The sequence below is a fragment of the Hemicordylus capensis genome, chromosome 1 (genome assembly GCF_027244095.1).
Source record: "Hemicordylus capensis ecotype Gifberg chromosome 1, rHemCap1.1.pri, whole genome shotgun sequence".
NCBI classification, from domain to species: Eukaryota; Metazoa; Chordata; class Lepidosauria; order Squamata; family Cordylidae; genus Hemicordylus; species Hemicordylus capensis.
The window spans coordinates 406,532,672-406,549,425 of record NC_069657.1 but is presented as its reverse complement, the minus strand read 5'-3'; the positions used below and the strand labels follow the sequence as shown (position 1 = coordinate 406,549,425).

The 16,754-nt window shown below is 41.1% G+C and overlaps 1 protein-coding gene across 7 annotated transcripts in view; it reads right to left on the bottom strand.

Moving 5' to 3' along the window:
• The window catches only part of LCLAT1 (lysocardiolipin acyltransferase 1), a 174,414-nt gene that overhangs the window by 79,881 nt on the left and 77,779 nt on the right, over positions 1-16,754 (bottom strand). For 6 of the 7 annotated variants that reach the window (XM_053306789.1, XM_053306799.1, XM_053306778.1 and 3 more), the window contains 2 exons: positions 4,534-4,680; positions 982-1,098 (listed from right to left, as the gene is read on the bottom strand). In XM_053306789.1, coding sequence (XP_053162764.1) covers positions 982-1,098; positions 4,534-4,680 — 264 coding nt within the window. The remainder of the gene's footprint in view (positions 1-981; positions 1,099-4,533; positions 4,681-16,754) is intronic. The other variant, XM_053306826.1, reaches the window with a different exon arrangement.

Genomic DNA, 16,754 nt, shown 5'->3' with positions numbered 1-16,754 from the left:
TTAAAATAAAAGGGGCAGGGAGATGTTCAGACTTTGGCTTTGCTTAAGTTTTAGAATGCATGATTTCAGCGTTTTAGAGATTCTGTCCCTTATATATCTACATGAAGTTACTTTAAAAGCTTCACCTAAAGCCAAAGCCTTGAAGTTTAGTTGTATGAATATATTAAATTATGCAGGCAATTCTTTAATTAGTTTCACTGAGACCACAGAAATAAATAGCAGTTTATATGAAAAAGCTGATTCAAACAAAGCATGACTCACATATAGCACAGTACACTGCCCATGGACAGGCTAAGTTTGTGCATGGTCTCATGCATCCCCAAATCACATTCTTGTTCATCCCAAACTTGAAGAAGCTCCGTCACCATAAGAACTGCATGATCACTCAGCGACAAGCCTCCCAATGGGAGGCTTATCACTGCATCAACTGAACAGTTATTAGTAGTGATGGAGCCTCTCTGAGCTCAGAAGCAAGAATGCAGATTGGGGATCAATGGAGACAGAGCAGCCGCCCAGCACTTCCATGGGTGGTGTACTGCACTGTATGTGAATCACTGCTTTGTTTTAAGATTTTGTGTTAACTATAGGCACAATGGCTTTGAACAGAATGGCAGAGTAATCCTATGTATTTTTCTTCAAAATTAAGTCCCACTGGGTTGCATTCTAAGAACATCTTCAATTCACCAAGTTCCATTCTCTCAAAGGGGAAACATCATTTTTAATGCCAACAATTCCCTCAAATATAGTATTTAGGTATCACTCTTTCTACCAAAAGCTAAGGGTCAACACTGTAGAAGAACATTTTTGTTTTATTTTTCGCAAATGAGTGCCCCCACTCCTCAGAATATATAACCACCTCTCATAATCTTTTTTTAAATATAGAATCTAATTTAAAAACTGTGCTAAAGCAATGTGTTCAAAATAATTAGTAGCTAATAAAATGACAAGAGGAGGAAAACAACGTATCTAAAGGGCTGTTACCGTCTCTTAAACGTTGCACTATAAAAGTGAAGCCTGTAGTTCTCGGGTGCAAGACATATTCGTATTTCTGAAGTCCATTCTTTTCAGCAAATTCATTACTGCGGGCTTTGGTGTTGTCTACAGATAAAAGAACATGAAAAACATTGATTAAAATCAGTGTAGTGACTAAGCTTCAGATCATGTTAGCGTCACAGAGTACATCAGTGGAGGAAAGGATCAAGGAGATTATAAGAGAGTGTTTTTCTTTAGATTAATAACACAATGAAATAATACTTGTTTTGCTTTCTTACATAAACATGGAAGATCTTCATTCCTCATTGCTACTGTGAGGTTACTGCACAGGCGCAGAACCCCCCATACATATGGATCTTGACAGATCTCAATCCAGATCTAGTGGTTGCCACAGAACCTAGGGCAAATCCACTGGTTTGGAATATCCAGTATTAACATAATTTAAACTTTGCAAAAATGATGCCCCAGAAACTGCAGGAAAAAGTTATGTTCTAGTTCTCCATGACAGGTAAATTGGCAGGAATGCATGTTAGGCAGCGGTTTGGGAAGAAGACTATTTGTAAGGGTTAAGCAAAAGCCAAGGACAACATTGAGACTAAGTGGCAGCATCCACAGTCTAAGAGGCACAGACAGCAAAGCCTGCTGGGACTTCTAAGAAGGTTTCAGGCTGCAATCAGTCAACAAACGACAACATTTGGGTCTGATGCTTTAGACAAAAAAGGACAAACAGGACTAGAGAAGTCCAGCCCAAAGTCTATATCAGTGTTTCTCAACCACCGGTCCCTGGACCGCTGCCGGTCCCCGAAGGCTTGAGTGCCGGTCCCTGACTGGGAGTCAACCCCCCCCACCCCCAACTGAAATCAAGGCACTCACTTCCTCAATTTTGCACATGGCACGGAAGAGGAAGAGTATCACGGAGGCATGGGACCCTTCTTGTGCCTTGCCTCCATGTGCTGCTGAGATCTTCCTACAGCTATCTTATTCCCTATCTTTACAGCTTCAAACTGTATGCAGAGCGGGGGCATGGAGGAAAAAGTATGGCAGTGGGCGCCACTTGAAGGGCTGCTGGTTCTTGCATGCTCATTATTTGCAGCCAAAGGTTGGTTGATTGAAACCCAGCTGCCTGTTGTGGTCAAGGCGCCTTGAGAGGGAACGCTGTTTCCCTTTTGCATCAGTGGGGCTTGCTTGTATGTTGTTTTCATTGGCCCCATGTAGCTTTTGAATTTTTCTAATGGCCCAACATACCCTCTCCACTGAGTAATCAGAAGCACCTCCACCCCCACCCCGCACATACTGAAGACATACTGGAGACAAATTTGTTCACCCAGGCTTTTAGATTCAGGGGTTCTCAACCTTGGGTACCCAGACGTTGGTGGACTTCTACTCCCATAATCCCCAGCCATAATGGCCAAATGCCATTGTTGTTGGGGGTTATGGGAGTTTAACTGAGGGACCCAAGGTTAAGAACCCCTAATATTCCATGTTTGCAAAAGATTCCAAATTTAATTATTTTAATGCTTATATTATTTTCATTCTAAACTGCCCAGAGATGCATGTTTGGGGCAGTATAGAAGTCTGATAGATAGATAGATAGATAGATAGATAGATAGATAGACTTGAAACCAACCCCTTTACTAACTGCTGGTCCGGGAAACTGCGCATGAAGAATGTAGCGGTCCTTGAAACTCTGCACGAAGAATTTAGCGGTCCTTGACTCCAAAAAGTTTGAGAAACACTGGTCTATATTATGGCAACATGCCAGCTTATGCTGTTTACAAATGGGATTAATTTTCGAAATTATGTGCACTAAACTAGCATGCCTGAGAGTCAGAGGCAGCAGCAAAAAGGAGAAATAGTCAAAAACAATGGCCTCACTCTGGCATGTATAGCAGGTCTTTGCCTTTGTAGAGTATGAAGCACCTTCTCCATTTCAATTACTAACCATTCAAAAAGGATCTCCTACAAACCAATGGCTTCTATACTACTTTCCACATCCCATCCTGTCCTATCCTTTCAAGGAAAGAAAGAGGAGAAGATGATGACACTAAAAAAAACCAAAACCCAACACACATAAGGTAGATCCTGCCCAAATAGGCTTACAAATCTAAGAAAAACAGTGTGCAAAGTAAACATACCACAACAAACTGGTGGGGGTGGGGGAGGGGGACTAAAACAGTCCTAGCTGCTGTCCAGAAAAAAAATACATTCGATTTTGGTTAATTATTTATTCTATTCATGATTAAACATCTAGTAGAAAGATCCACTTGTTCTCTACCATTACACAGGGTTACCTTGCCTGGCAACTTAATCTAAGAATAATTGAACATTGTGACTCTTTCACGAGATAGAAAAAGAGTGTCTCCAACTACCTAGCAACCTTACCAACACAGTTCCGGCACTACCGCACATCTTGATTAATTCTGGGCAAGAGGGGAACCTCTGGATGTATAAACAACTGTTGCTGTGCAAGAATATGAAGTTTGTTAAAAAATCTCATATTGCCATCTGAAACGCAATATGTACACAATAGGCAAGTCCAATAATCTCAAGTCATTTTCTCTTCAATTACTTTCTGTACCTATTAATTTCACCATGCTCATCAAATGACATGGTCGTGGCTTTACCATGGATGCTTTCCTAGTTACCCATTATTTCCTCTAACAGCAAACTTGAGTACCTATCAGTTTGGAAGCAAAATGAGGCCACACAAAATAAGGCAGTGGCTTCTACGCAGTTGGGAAATGTAGGTACACAAAAGCATACGTTGGTAAATTAAAATAATATGAATGCCTCCCAAAAGCAGCCCTGTGAATTCCCAAAACCTACAAAACGTTGAGGGCATAGAGATAAGAAAATATTAGAGCAAATTCGCCCATTGTCTAAAGAGCTTCTGAATGTTGCTGATTTGGAGAGAAAGAACTCACAAGAAAGTTATTTTTAAAATCAAATGTACATTGTAGTAAATACATCAGTCCATGTTGCGCAGCATTACACATGCCTTTCTGATCAGCCCACACTGCTGCAGGTGTCTAAGGAAGTGCCAGTGGTTCTGTGCAAGAGCATAAACACTTAAAAGTTTCACACCCACACTTTGGGAATGCCACTCACATTGGAAATGATTTACCTTGTACTCCCGAAGTGCCAGCACAAAACTTTAAGAGTTTGTGCTCTTGTGCAAGAGCACTGGTGCTTCCCTAGATGCCTGCAACAGTGCAAGTGGATCAGAAATGCCTGTGTAAGGCTGTGCAACACATGAGCCTTCATCAGCACCTTGTATAGGAAATGCAACAATTTCAGCATCACATGTGAAAATTAACTAAGGCTGCAATCCTCAGCATCCTTAGTAAAGACCTCAGTGGGACATGCTTAGGATTGCACTGCACTTCTCACAGAGTATAAAAAGATAAAATGCCCTATGTATAATAAAACGCATAATATCACCTTTACTATCCATGACAGGGCAAACTTGTGTTCTATTTCTTTATTTCTGAAGATACATAAAATACATAACTATAACAGTGAGACAACTGAATAATATACCTGTAAGATCAGTTCCTTCAGGAAAGATGAGAAGCTGCAGAGGTTCATGAATGTCGCAAAAGTAATCCAGCATATTTCCAAAATGATTTTTGTCTTCTTCCCATTTCCTATGAATGAAAATGAAGGCAGCAACCTGCATGGCCCAACCTAGAACAATTTTAAAGAATCTCTTAAACACTGCACTGTTCATTTCTTCCTTGTTCTAATCTGTTTCCCAATGATCAAAGATAGTTTTTATATAAAAGATGCAATGTATTTCCTAGAAAGGCTTCTGATTACTGAATACAGTAATATAAAATGAGTTAGACAATACAGCCCGATTCATTCGTTATGTCAAACACTCGTACGAGTGTATAGTGTACACAGGTACAGTTACTGAGATGTTATGTTGAAGACAGGTACTGCACTAAATGTCTTATCTGTACTATGTATCTAAGGGGGCTATACCAAGGTTCACTTTTAAAATGAATGCAGATACAGTCATTCACAAAAACACGCACAAGTGGCTGTGCCCAATAGTTACATGAAGCAGCAATTTCCACCCCCACACCTCACCCCCAGTACTGCGCCAGGAAAAGGCGGCACAAAATAACAAGTTTGCTTCAGGCCCTGGTGCATTCTAGGCACAGAGATGGAGGAAAAGGCAATATTTCAAAACACTGTGACAGCTGCTTTCTTCACAGAAGCTGGTTTTTCATATATGGTAAGACCCCCTGCCCCGCATGCGTAGACCCAACAATTATTGGCTTGATACAATCCTGAGCACCCTGTATCATTAACATGATGCAAGAATGGTCAAGATTGGGTCAATAATTTGGCCTGTGCACAGCCCTAATAAATACAGTCAGGTTTCTTACCTTTAACTCGTTCTATTGGTTCCCAATATTATCAATCATGGGTTTTGTGCTTGCATAAAACCTCATTTCAGAACCTTCAGAAAAGCTTTACTTTTAAGAGCTTGTTGGTGGGAAGCCCCAACTCAAACAATTGGCAAGGCGTACGTTCAACCCATACCTTACTTGGACTGAGTGACTGCCACAGAGAAATGTAAGCAAGAGCTGCAGTAGGGAGGTAGGGTGGGCCATGTGAATATACAGGAACCACAAGAACTACAGTTACAGTTAAGAAACCTGCATTTCTTCTGCATGGTTTTCATGATATTGAAGGGATCATAATAAGCAAATACACCAGGATGGAAGGTGCAGTTTTACTGGAAAACAGATTGAAGAACAGAAGTGTCAAACTTGGCATGTGCCCTGGATTTTACGCTTAATATTTACTAAAGGTAGATAGAGGAGAACAGGTAGCTGCTTTGCAGATGACATCAACAGGAACAGCTCTGCTGAAGGCCATAGAGACAGCTACAGCTCTGGAGGAATGAGTCTGAAGTAATGGCAAACAAAGGCTCTTAGTCTATGAAATTCAAGAAGACAGCCTATGCATGGAGATCAATCAATCCTTTGTAGGTCCAGCAAAGGCTACAAACAGATATATGGGTTTACAAAAGTCTGCAGTTCTCTTGAAATAAAAGTCTGGAGCCATGTCTATATCAAGGGTATGGGTGGTACATTCCAGGTCAGTAGTAGAACTAAGAAAAAATACTAGTAGACAAATTCCTTGAAAAGTGTGCAATTCAGAAACAACTCTGGGTAGAAATAAGAAATCAGGTTGTAAGACAACTCTGTCTTTATGAAAAATCAAAAAAGGAGGATCTATTTGAAAAGTCCCCAGTTTGCTGACTCTCCTAGCAGAGGAAACTGCAACCAAAAAAGCAGTCTTAATAGTTAAGAATTTAAGAGAGCATATCACTAGAAGTTCAAAGGGCTGCTTACCTAATTGATTCAAAACTGTAGATCCCAAAAAGGGACAAAACTTGGGAGTCTGAGAATAAACATGGGATAAACCTTTAATATAACTTCTTAACTGTCTTATCTGTAAACAAATCTGAATGTACATAAAAGGCTGAGATAGTCACTAAGTGTACATGTAAGAAGGATAAGGCTAGGCCCTCCTTTCTAAGGGATAAAAAGTAGGACAGTATAAAGACCAGAGAAGCTGTTTTAGGAGTAACAGTTTCATTTGTGGCATGTTGAGAAAATTGTTTCCATTCAGTCAAATAAGATTTTTGTGTAGATGGTTTCCTACCAGCAGAAAGGATGTGTTGTAAATCCAGACCTAACTCTGCTTACCTTTATTTTCCAGGCCATGTGGCAGAAAGAATGGATGTCAGGATGGAACCAGCTGTTCACTGACAGAAGGTCCAGAATTTGAGTTAAGGGCACACACTAGTTGGACAGGTTCAAAAGGGTGGTGGACCAAGGTTGTCTTGGCCACCATGGTGCTATGAAGATGCAGATTGCTCAATCCAACATGATCTTTTATGGGACTTTGGGTATCAGGGGAAAAGGCGAAAGTATGTACAGGAGACTTCTCTCCCAGAACTGTAGGAAAGTATCTCCCATGGACTGGGTGTTGTGCCCTCATGCTACAGAAGAAGGGTTTGTAATTGGTTGTGTTCTCTACCGTAGCAAAAAGATCGATGTGAGGGTGATCCCATAGTAATAATTTTTTAAAAAAACACAAACCCCAAAAAACCAGGAAGAATTGCTTGCTGTTTTAGGTTCCACTTGTGAGTGGACATCCTTTTGTCTGTTCAGAGTTGTCTGCAAGAGTGTTCTCTGCCTATGTAATATGTAGAGCATATAAGTGAGCTTAGTGTAGAACCCACAAATTCCAGTGTGAGCCTGTCCCACCTTTTTTGTTTATAGAGGATCTTACTGTGGTATTGCCTGTCAATATCAGAAGCTATTTGTAGGCAGAGGCGTTGGAAAGCTTTTAAAGCTTTGAGAACAGATAGAAGTTCCAGAAAGCTAATGTGATGTTGGGCTTCTTTGACTATTGGCCAGATACTACAAGAAGACCACAATGGGCTCCCCAGCCAAAAGTGGAAGCACCATTATAATTGTGACTTCTGGTGAATGGGGCCAAAAGGGCCTTTCCTCTACAAGATTTCTGTGAGAGGTCCAACAGTGCACAGTGTGACGAACTGACAGTGGGACAGAGTGTGTCAATAGCTATTGGTGTAATCATGGGGAGAAACTGTCCAAGAACCACCTTTGGAGTACACACATATGGAGACATGCTAAAGGAAGGATAGCTGTGGTCGATGCCACTAGTTCTAAGAGTTACTGAATAAGAGAGCGCTGTATGAACTCTTTAGATGCAAAAGCTTTGAGCTGTGGTGGATAAGTTGTCTATCTGGTGACAAGGTAGAAAGGGGGCCACAGGCATAGACCGATAGCCACAGTCAGCTCCATGACAAGCAGAGAGTAGGTGCTGCTTAGCCTTAAGGCCCTCATTAAGGAACAGGGAAGCAGCTTACATAAGAACAGCCCAGCTGAATCCAGCCCAAGGCCCATCCAGGCAAGCATCCTGTTTCACACAGTGACACACCAGATGCCTCTGAGCCCACAGGCAAGAGATGAGGGCATGCCCTCTCTCTTGCTGTTGCTCCCCTGCAACTAGTATTTAGAGGACAAAGCTTCTCTTTGTTCAGGATGCAAAGAATCCATTAGAGGAGGATTTTTTGTGTTTTTTTTCAAAGTTCATACTTGGCCATATAAGCCAGTGAAAAGAAATCTGTAGTTGGAGGCTACATGTAAAATACAAGCAATGGCCAACTGTATCTAATTTACGGCTCTTTCTGTCAACAGGAGTGGTTAAGAGTTTTTGCCTGGATCTGGACTGAGCAGAGTACACCACCAAATTAGGAACTGGGTGTTTAACCAAGAAAGCAAAGTCCTTTTGTTGCACTCTACATTTGTTCAAGTCTCTTTGAAGTAGGAGGCATAGATACTGGGTTCTTCCATGAAATTTTAAACAACTCTAGCAGAGTGAGCAACACAGATAGCAAAATCGGTGCTTGAGAACTTGACTGAATTAGACCAAAACTGGGTCTTTAGATGCTGTAGCAGGGTGTTGAACTTCTAAATCCAGTGCTCCAGCCATTCTTTTTTTCTTCTCATTTAATTTTTATTGATTTTTAACAATGATAGCATCCATAACAAACACAACAGACAAAGTTGGACTTCCCGCTCATCTCTTTTCGTGAAATAACAAATATAAAGTTATCTTCTTACAATATTAATAAAAAACCAAACCACCATAAATTTAAAGCTTAAAAAACAAAAAGAACCATAAGCCTACCCTCCCTGCTTTTCAGCCTTCAAAATCTGCTGCAAGATCTATATTGAAGAAACACTTTAAATACCACTTCAATGTTATCTACATATTAACAACTATAACAGACAGTGCTGTCTAGATATTAACAACTATAAAGTGCTCCAGCCATTCTGATAACTTTGTCTGCACAGAATTTAAAATTCTCTAGTGGAGCACTGCATTTCTGGTCTCCCACCCATTCATTGGAAGGAGAAGGCAGATACGCACATTGACAAATGTGTCGGTACCCCTCACAAAAGAAGAAGAACCCACAATTGTCTCTGAAATAACTTGAAACTGACAAAAGTAATTGGCACCCATCATTGTTTATTCTGCATTTAACAAAAATCAGATTTTGCTTTAGAGTTTTGATGCAACAGAATATTTCAAATAACACAAATGAAAATGGCATGGACAAAAATGATGGAACCCTTAACCTAATATTTTGTTGCACAACCTTTAGAGGCGATCACTGCAAACAAGTGATTCCTGTAGCTCTCAATGAGACTTCTGCGCCTGTCAATGGGTAGTCTGGCCCACTCTTCCTGAGGAAACCGCTCCAGCTGTGTCAGGTTTGAAGGGTGCCTTCTCCAGACTGCATGTTTCAGTTCTTTCTATAGATGTTCAATAGGATTCAAATCAGGGCTCATAGAAGGCCACTTCAGAATAATCCAATGTTTTGTTCTTAGCCATTCTTGGGTGCTTTTCGCTGTGTGTTTTGGGTCATTACCCTGTTGGAGGATCCATGACCTGTGACTGAGACAGTGCTTTCTGACACTGGGCAGTACGTTTTGCTCCAGAATGTCTTGATAGTCTTGAGATTTCATTGTTCCCTGCACAGATTCAAGGCACCCCGTGCCAGATGCAGCAAAGCAGCCCCAAAACATAACTGAGCCTCCTCTATGTTTCACAGTAGGTATGCTTTTCTTTTCTTTGAAAGCTTCATTTTTTTCATCTGTGGACATAGAGCTGATGTGACTTGCCAAAAAGCTCCAGTTTTGTCTCATCTGTCCAAAGGGCATTCTCCCAGAAGCATTGTGGCTTGTCAATATGCATTTGAGCAAATTCCAGTCTGGCTTTTTTATGTTTTTCTTTCAACAGTGGAGTCCTCCTGGGTCTTTTTCCATTGAGCCCACTGTTACTCAAAAAGCAACGGATGGTGTGATCAGACACTGATGGACCTTGACCTTGGAGTTCAGTTTGTATCTCTTTGGAAGTTGCCCTTGGCTTTTGGTCTACCATTCTCACTATCCTTCTGCCCATTCTGGAGTCGATTTTCCTCTTGCGGCTGCATCCAGGGAGATTGGCTACAGTCCCATGGACCTTCAACTTCTTAATAATATTTGCAACTGTTGTCACAGGAACATCAAACTGCTTGGAGATGGTCTTATAGCCTTTCCCCTTAACATGCTTGTCTATAATTTTCTTTCTGATTTCCTCAGACAACTCTCTCCTTTGCTTTCTCTGGTCCATGTTCATTGTGGGACACACAATGATACCAAACAGCAGAGTGACTACTTTTCTCCATTTAAATAGGCTGAATGACTGATTGCACAATTGGAGACATGTGTGAGACTAATTCAAGAAAACAGCTAATTTGAAAAATCACTCTAATCCAATTATTTTTTATCTTTTCTAGGGGCACCAACAAATGTGTCCAGGCCACTTTAGAATATCTTTGTAGAATAAGCAATACTCTATCACTTTTCACACTTGCTTTGCTTTACTCGATGACATATCAAAGGCATGCAGGTATACATGGGACAATTGCTTTTCATTTAATCGCTTTTCAGGAGGCATAAAACACTTTTTCAATGAGCTGTAAGGGTACCAACTATTTTGTCCATATGTGTACAACCTCTGAAAGTACAGACTGAGATTCATTGTGAGATCTTTCAGAGTCATGTCCCTCAGAGTGCTCTTCAGGGGCAGCTCGTACAGAAGGGGATGGTGCAGTAAGTAAGGAGGCTGAAGATTGTAGAGTGACAGGCGTTGCTGGTGGAATTGCTGCTTTCTGTCTGGGCATCCTTGGGTGTTGATCTGGATGGTACCTTGGTCTACGTGGGCTCAGGGACTTTGACTGAAAATGTGGAAAGCTCCTGACGGGACTATGGAGATCGCAAATGACAGCAAAAGCTTCTTTTAGGTGGGCTTTTAAAAGGGCACAAAGTCTCTGGATGACTATGACAAATATTTATTCAACAAAAATTTATTCAATATTTATTCAACAAAAATATTCAACAAAAATTCCCAAAGCAGTTTACATAGATAGGATATATGACATGAAATAAATAAATAAATAAATAAATAAATAAATAAATAAATAGGCTCCCTGTCCCCAAAGGGCTCACAATCTAAAAAAGAAGCATAGCCAGACACCTGCAACAGCCACTGGAAGGATGCTGTGCTGGGGATGGATAAGGCCAGTTGCGCTCACCTTGCTAAATAAAGAGAATCACCACTTTGAAAAGGCTGAGGCTCCTCTTTGCTCAGTTAGCAGGGAGATGAACAAACATAACAGTTGCTCCAGCTGCTACTGTGCTGTATTTCATGGTTTTATTATGTAGATATTTTTAAACTTTTTAAATAGATTTGTATTTTTACTTATATTCATTCATTCATTTGATTTCTATACCACTCTTCCAAAAATGGCTCAGGGTGGTTTACACAGAGAAATAATAAATAAATAAGCTGGATCCCTGTCCCCAAAGGGCTCACAATCTAAAAAGAAACATAAGATAGACACCAGCAACAATCACTGGAAGTACTGTGCTGGGGGTGGATAGGGCCAGTTACTCTCCCCCTGCTAAATAAAGAGAATCACCACGTTAAAAGGTGCCTCTTTGCCAAGTTAGCAGGGGTTTCAATTTAATATTCCAATTTAATATTTGTATTGTTTTAACTGCTTAATAGTTTTGCATTGCTTTTGAATTTATTGTAAGCCACCTTAAAATTATTTTAATAAAAGACAGTATATAAGACTAACAATAAAATAAATAAAAATAAATAGTGGGAAAGGTAATGAGCATGATGGCAATAAGGAGAGTCTGGCAGGCAGAATTCATAGTAATGATGCAGTTCTTTAAAGGGCAAAGTATGCTCCATTTCATAAAGAATTCTGCCTCCCCATCTATCAGAATGATGGTAATCAAGGAAATGGGGAGATGGACTACATAGGGCTGGGTCTCAGTCCCGAATCACAGGGGATATGCTGTACATCATCTCTGTCTTCATCTAAGACTGGCAAAAGGGTTGACAATATAGGTGGCTTATCAGATCTCTCCAATCTCTTATTGGCAGGGGAGAGAGCTTTGAAGGTGCAAAGATGGATTTTTCTTTCTTTTTTCAGCAGGACGTGTGTCTGTCTGTCTGTCAGTATCCTTTTATCTTTTGCCTTTGCTGAGACCTGACTGGCTGAATCCTATCATGCTGAGGCATCAGTAGTGAGAGACTTGCCTCAATCAATCCCGGCACTTGTGAAGCAAGTGCAGGAGAAGCCAAAGGCTGAGACACATCAGAGCCATTTGAATCCAGCAGCAGATTCGGTCCCAGAGGTTGGGAACCCATCACAGAAAAGCTGTGGGTTTTCGGAGTTGAGACTTTTGTGTGTGGTCTGGCAAAGGAATCTGCATGTGCAGCTAGTGTACGGGTGGCTTAAAGAGCCCAATCCCATAAAAGAGCTTGTAATCTTGATGCTCTTTTCCTGGGAAACTAGAGAGAAACGAGGAAGGAAAGAATAAAATTGAACTAAAGAAGGGGAAATTAGTCCCCAGGTGGACATTTACTTCTTGCTTATTTATTTAGGTGAGTTTATCTATCTATTTATTTAGGTGAATTTATGTATTTAGGTGAATCAGAGAGACAGATGAAGGCTCTGAGGAAGTTTTCTTTGCCACTGTTGATAACAGACTGAGGTATGGGTGGAGCGCACGCCTTGCTAATTGCGGGGGTTGGGACTTTGTGCTAAAAAGCTCTTGAATTTTTAGAAGGTTCCGAGAGGAGGTCCTGCATGAGCAGAAAACCCATGAGTGTGAATATAACAGGAACCACGCAGGAGAACCTATACACCTCTCTGCTGATCTGCAGGAGAGGCCTCTCTCTGCATTTCATCATTTACAGTAGTTAAGTCTGACATAATGTGGAACAAAGTCTTCTCTGTCATGTGCCCAATTTTTGCAGCTTCTTTCTCATGGGAAACAAGAAAGCCCTCATCATACTGTATAGTTTTTGCCAGCAAGTAAAAAGGTGTTTTTATTTGAGAATGTATTTTCCAATTGTGCTAGACGGTTTTATCCATTGTGCTGTTAAGAACATAACATAAGAACAGCCCATGCTGGATCAGACACAAGGCCCATCTAGTCCAGCATCCTGTTTCACACAGTGGCCCACTAGATGCCTCTGGGGAGCCCACAGCCAACAGGTATGTGCATGGCCTGTCTCTTGCTGTTGTTCCCCTGCAACTGGTATTGAGAGACATTGTGCCTCTAAGGCTAGAGATGGCCCACAGCCGCCAGACTAGTAGCCATTGATAGACCTGTCCACCATGAATCTGTCTAAGCCTCTTTTAAAGCCATCCAAGCTGGTGGCCATCACCACATCCCATGGCAAGGAATTCCATAGATTAATTATGCACTGTGTGAAAAAGTACTTCCTCTTGTCGGTCCTACATTTCCCAAACTTCAGTTTCATGGGGGTGACACCTGGTTCTAGTGTTGTGAGAGAGGGAGAAAAATTTCTCTCTGTCCACTCTCCACTCCATGCATAATTTTATACATTTCGATCATGTCTCTCTTTAGGCACCTCTTTTCCAAGGTAAACAGCCCCAGATGGCATAGCTTAGCCTCATAAGGAAGGTGCTCCAGGCCCCTGATCATCCTGTTTGCCCTCTTCTGCACCTTTCCCAGTTCTACAATATCCTTTTTACGATGCAGTGACTAGAGCTGTATACAGTACTCCAGATGTGGCCACAGCATAGATTTGTATAAGAGGATTATACTATTAGCAGTTTTATTTTCAATCCCCTTCCTAATGATCCCTAGCATGGAATTAGTCTTTTTCACAGCTGCCACACACTGAGACAACACGTTCAATGAGCTGTCCACCACGACCCCAAGATCCCTCTCCTGGTCAGTCACCGACAGGCTCAGGTCCCATCAGTGTATATGTTAAAATTGGCATTTTTTGCCCCAATGTGCATCACTTTACACTTGCTTACACTGAACCACATTTGCCATTTTGTCGTCCAGTCCCCGTTCAGAGAGATCTTTTTGGAGGTCCTCACAATCCATTGTGGATTTCACTACCCTAAATAGTTTAGTGTCATCTGAAAAATCTGCTCACCTCAACTTCTCGATCATTTATGAACAAGTTAAAGAGCACTGGTCCCAGTACCAATCCCAGGGGGACCATTTATTCCTACTCTCTGTTACCTGTCCTTCAACCAGTTACCGATCCACACATGAACCTGTCCCCTTATTCCATGACTGCTAAGTTTACTCAAGCGCTTTTGGTAGGGAACTTTATCAAAAGCTTATTCTTTTATTATTGTTTTACATAAGTTTGACTGTACACCACTTTAATTACTATGTGGTCAGAAAGAAATTTAGAAAGTTTTAGAAATAAGCCTAAAAACAAAAAAGGGTCTTAGATAAATTCATGGAGGGCAAGTGTATCAATGGTGTATCTATAGTATTGATGGCTATAGGCTACATCCAGGCTCAGAGGAAACATAAATATTAGTTGCAGGGGAGCAACAGCAGCAGAGGGGGCATGCTTTCATCGCTTTTCTGTGGGCTTCCATAGTAAATCTGCCGCGTTTTACCTTCCTCTCTCCCCCTCTTCCCTTCTTTTTTCCTCTGCCTTATTTGTTGATTAAGAAACTACTACCTGGTTGTGTGTAATCAGAGTAGAAGCTACAACAATATAAAACTGCAATCCACAGAAAGAGTTGGGAAAACACTGAAGCTGACGTATTTGACGTCGAAAAATTTGTTTTTATCTGCTTTTCTTTTTTTTACGCAATAAACAAAGATCCTTAAGGAGAAATTGAGTCATCTTATCATGCGTATTGCATCACCTGTATACCAACTAATTATATGATCTATTTATTTTCACCAAAATATTCACTAAAGAAACTGTCCTACTAAGAATCACATTTTTTAAATAGCCAAAATTAAGCAAAACAAAACAAACAAAAACAGAACATTCCAAATCTTTCCAACTAACCAACTGTTTATTTGTCTAAGTGTCATTTTATCCCACCACCTCAGCAAATTTTGACACAGTACTGAAATTCATGCTAAAAAAAAATCTGGTATGCATCTTTCTGATGTAAACAATTCTACAAGAACGATAACACTACCAAGAACACTTTTCAGCATGCACTCCCAAAGCTGCCTCATAACATAAATAACTCTGAAGTAATTAAGTACGACAGCTCTTGATAAAATTGCTGGAAGATATCACATGTCACTGTTCTTCAGGCTGACATAAGAGTCCACTGCCTACAGTCCACAAAGCAACCCAAAAGTTATTTATACAACACTTGGATAATTAAGGCCTATGCTCAACCAAGACCTTTGCCCTATTCAAATACTATCTTTCACAAGACGGGAAGAATCCTCCCACTAAGGCAGGGGTGGGGAACCTTGGCCCTCCAGCTGTTGTTGAACTACAACTCCCATCATCCCCAGCCACATTTATTGTGGAGGGCCAAGGTTCCCCACCCCTGCTCTAAGGAGACATGGACTTGACCCCTTAAAGTCTAGTTATTAGTAAGGCTTAGTTAGACTCAGAGGGTTGTTTTCCATATCATTTTTCAATGTGGTAAAATCCTATCATTTATTTATTTATCATATTTTCACACCGCCCAAAACTTACGTCTCTGGGCAGGTTACAAGAAGATTAAAAGTAAAACATTAATTAAAAATTTAAAAGCAAGAAATTTAAAATTAAAATTTAAAATTAAAATTTAAAAGCAAGAAATTTAAAACACAATTTAAAATTTTAAAACAATATTCAACATTAAAACAATCAAAACAATATCAGTTAAAAGTCTGAGTGAAGAAATGCATCTTTAGAGACTTTTAAAAAGATGTCAGAGATGGGGAGGTTCTTATTTCACTAGGGAGCGCATTCCAAAGCCTCGGGGCAGCGACAGAGAAGGCCAGTCCCCGAGTAGCCACCAGACGGGCTGGTGGCAAATGCAGACCAACCTCTCCTGATGATCTCAATGGGCGGTGGGGTTCATAACGAAGAAGACGTTCTCTTAAATACTCAGGGCCCAAGCTGTTTAGGGCTTTATAGGTTATGAACAACACCTTGTATTTTGCCCGGAAACATATTGGCAGTCAGTGTAACTCCTTCAATACGGGAGTAATATGGTCTCTCCTAGATGCCCCAGAGACCAGCCTGGCTGCCGCATTCTGGACCAACTGTAGTTTCCGGACTACATACAAGCGCAGCCCCACATAGAGCGCATTGCAGTAATCCAGTCCGGAGGTTACCAGTGGATGTACCACTGTTTTGAGGTCGTCTAACTCAAGAAATGGACGTAGCTGGCGTATCAGCTGAAGCTGATAGAAGGCACTTCTGGCCGCTGTCTCAACCTGGGACACCAAGGAGAGACTTGGATCCAGAAGCACCCCTAGAATGCGTACCTGTTCCTTCTGTGGAAGTGTGACCCCATCCAGAACAGGCAGATCAAAATTGTCTCTCGAGTTCCGACCCCGCACAATGAGTACCTCCGTCTTATCTGGATTCAGTCTCAGTTTGTTATCCTTCATCCAGCCCATTACCATCTCCAGGCTGGCATTTAGGGAAGTTATGCCCTCTCTCAATGATGCTGACATGGAGAAATAGATTTGGGTGTCATCAGCATACTGACAGCACCCCGCACCAATTCTCCTGATGATCTCTCCCAGCGGTTTCATGTAGATGTTAATCAACATCAGAGATAATACAGAGCCCTGAGGGAAACCATACAAAAGTTCAGATTTTGA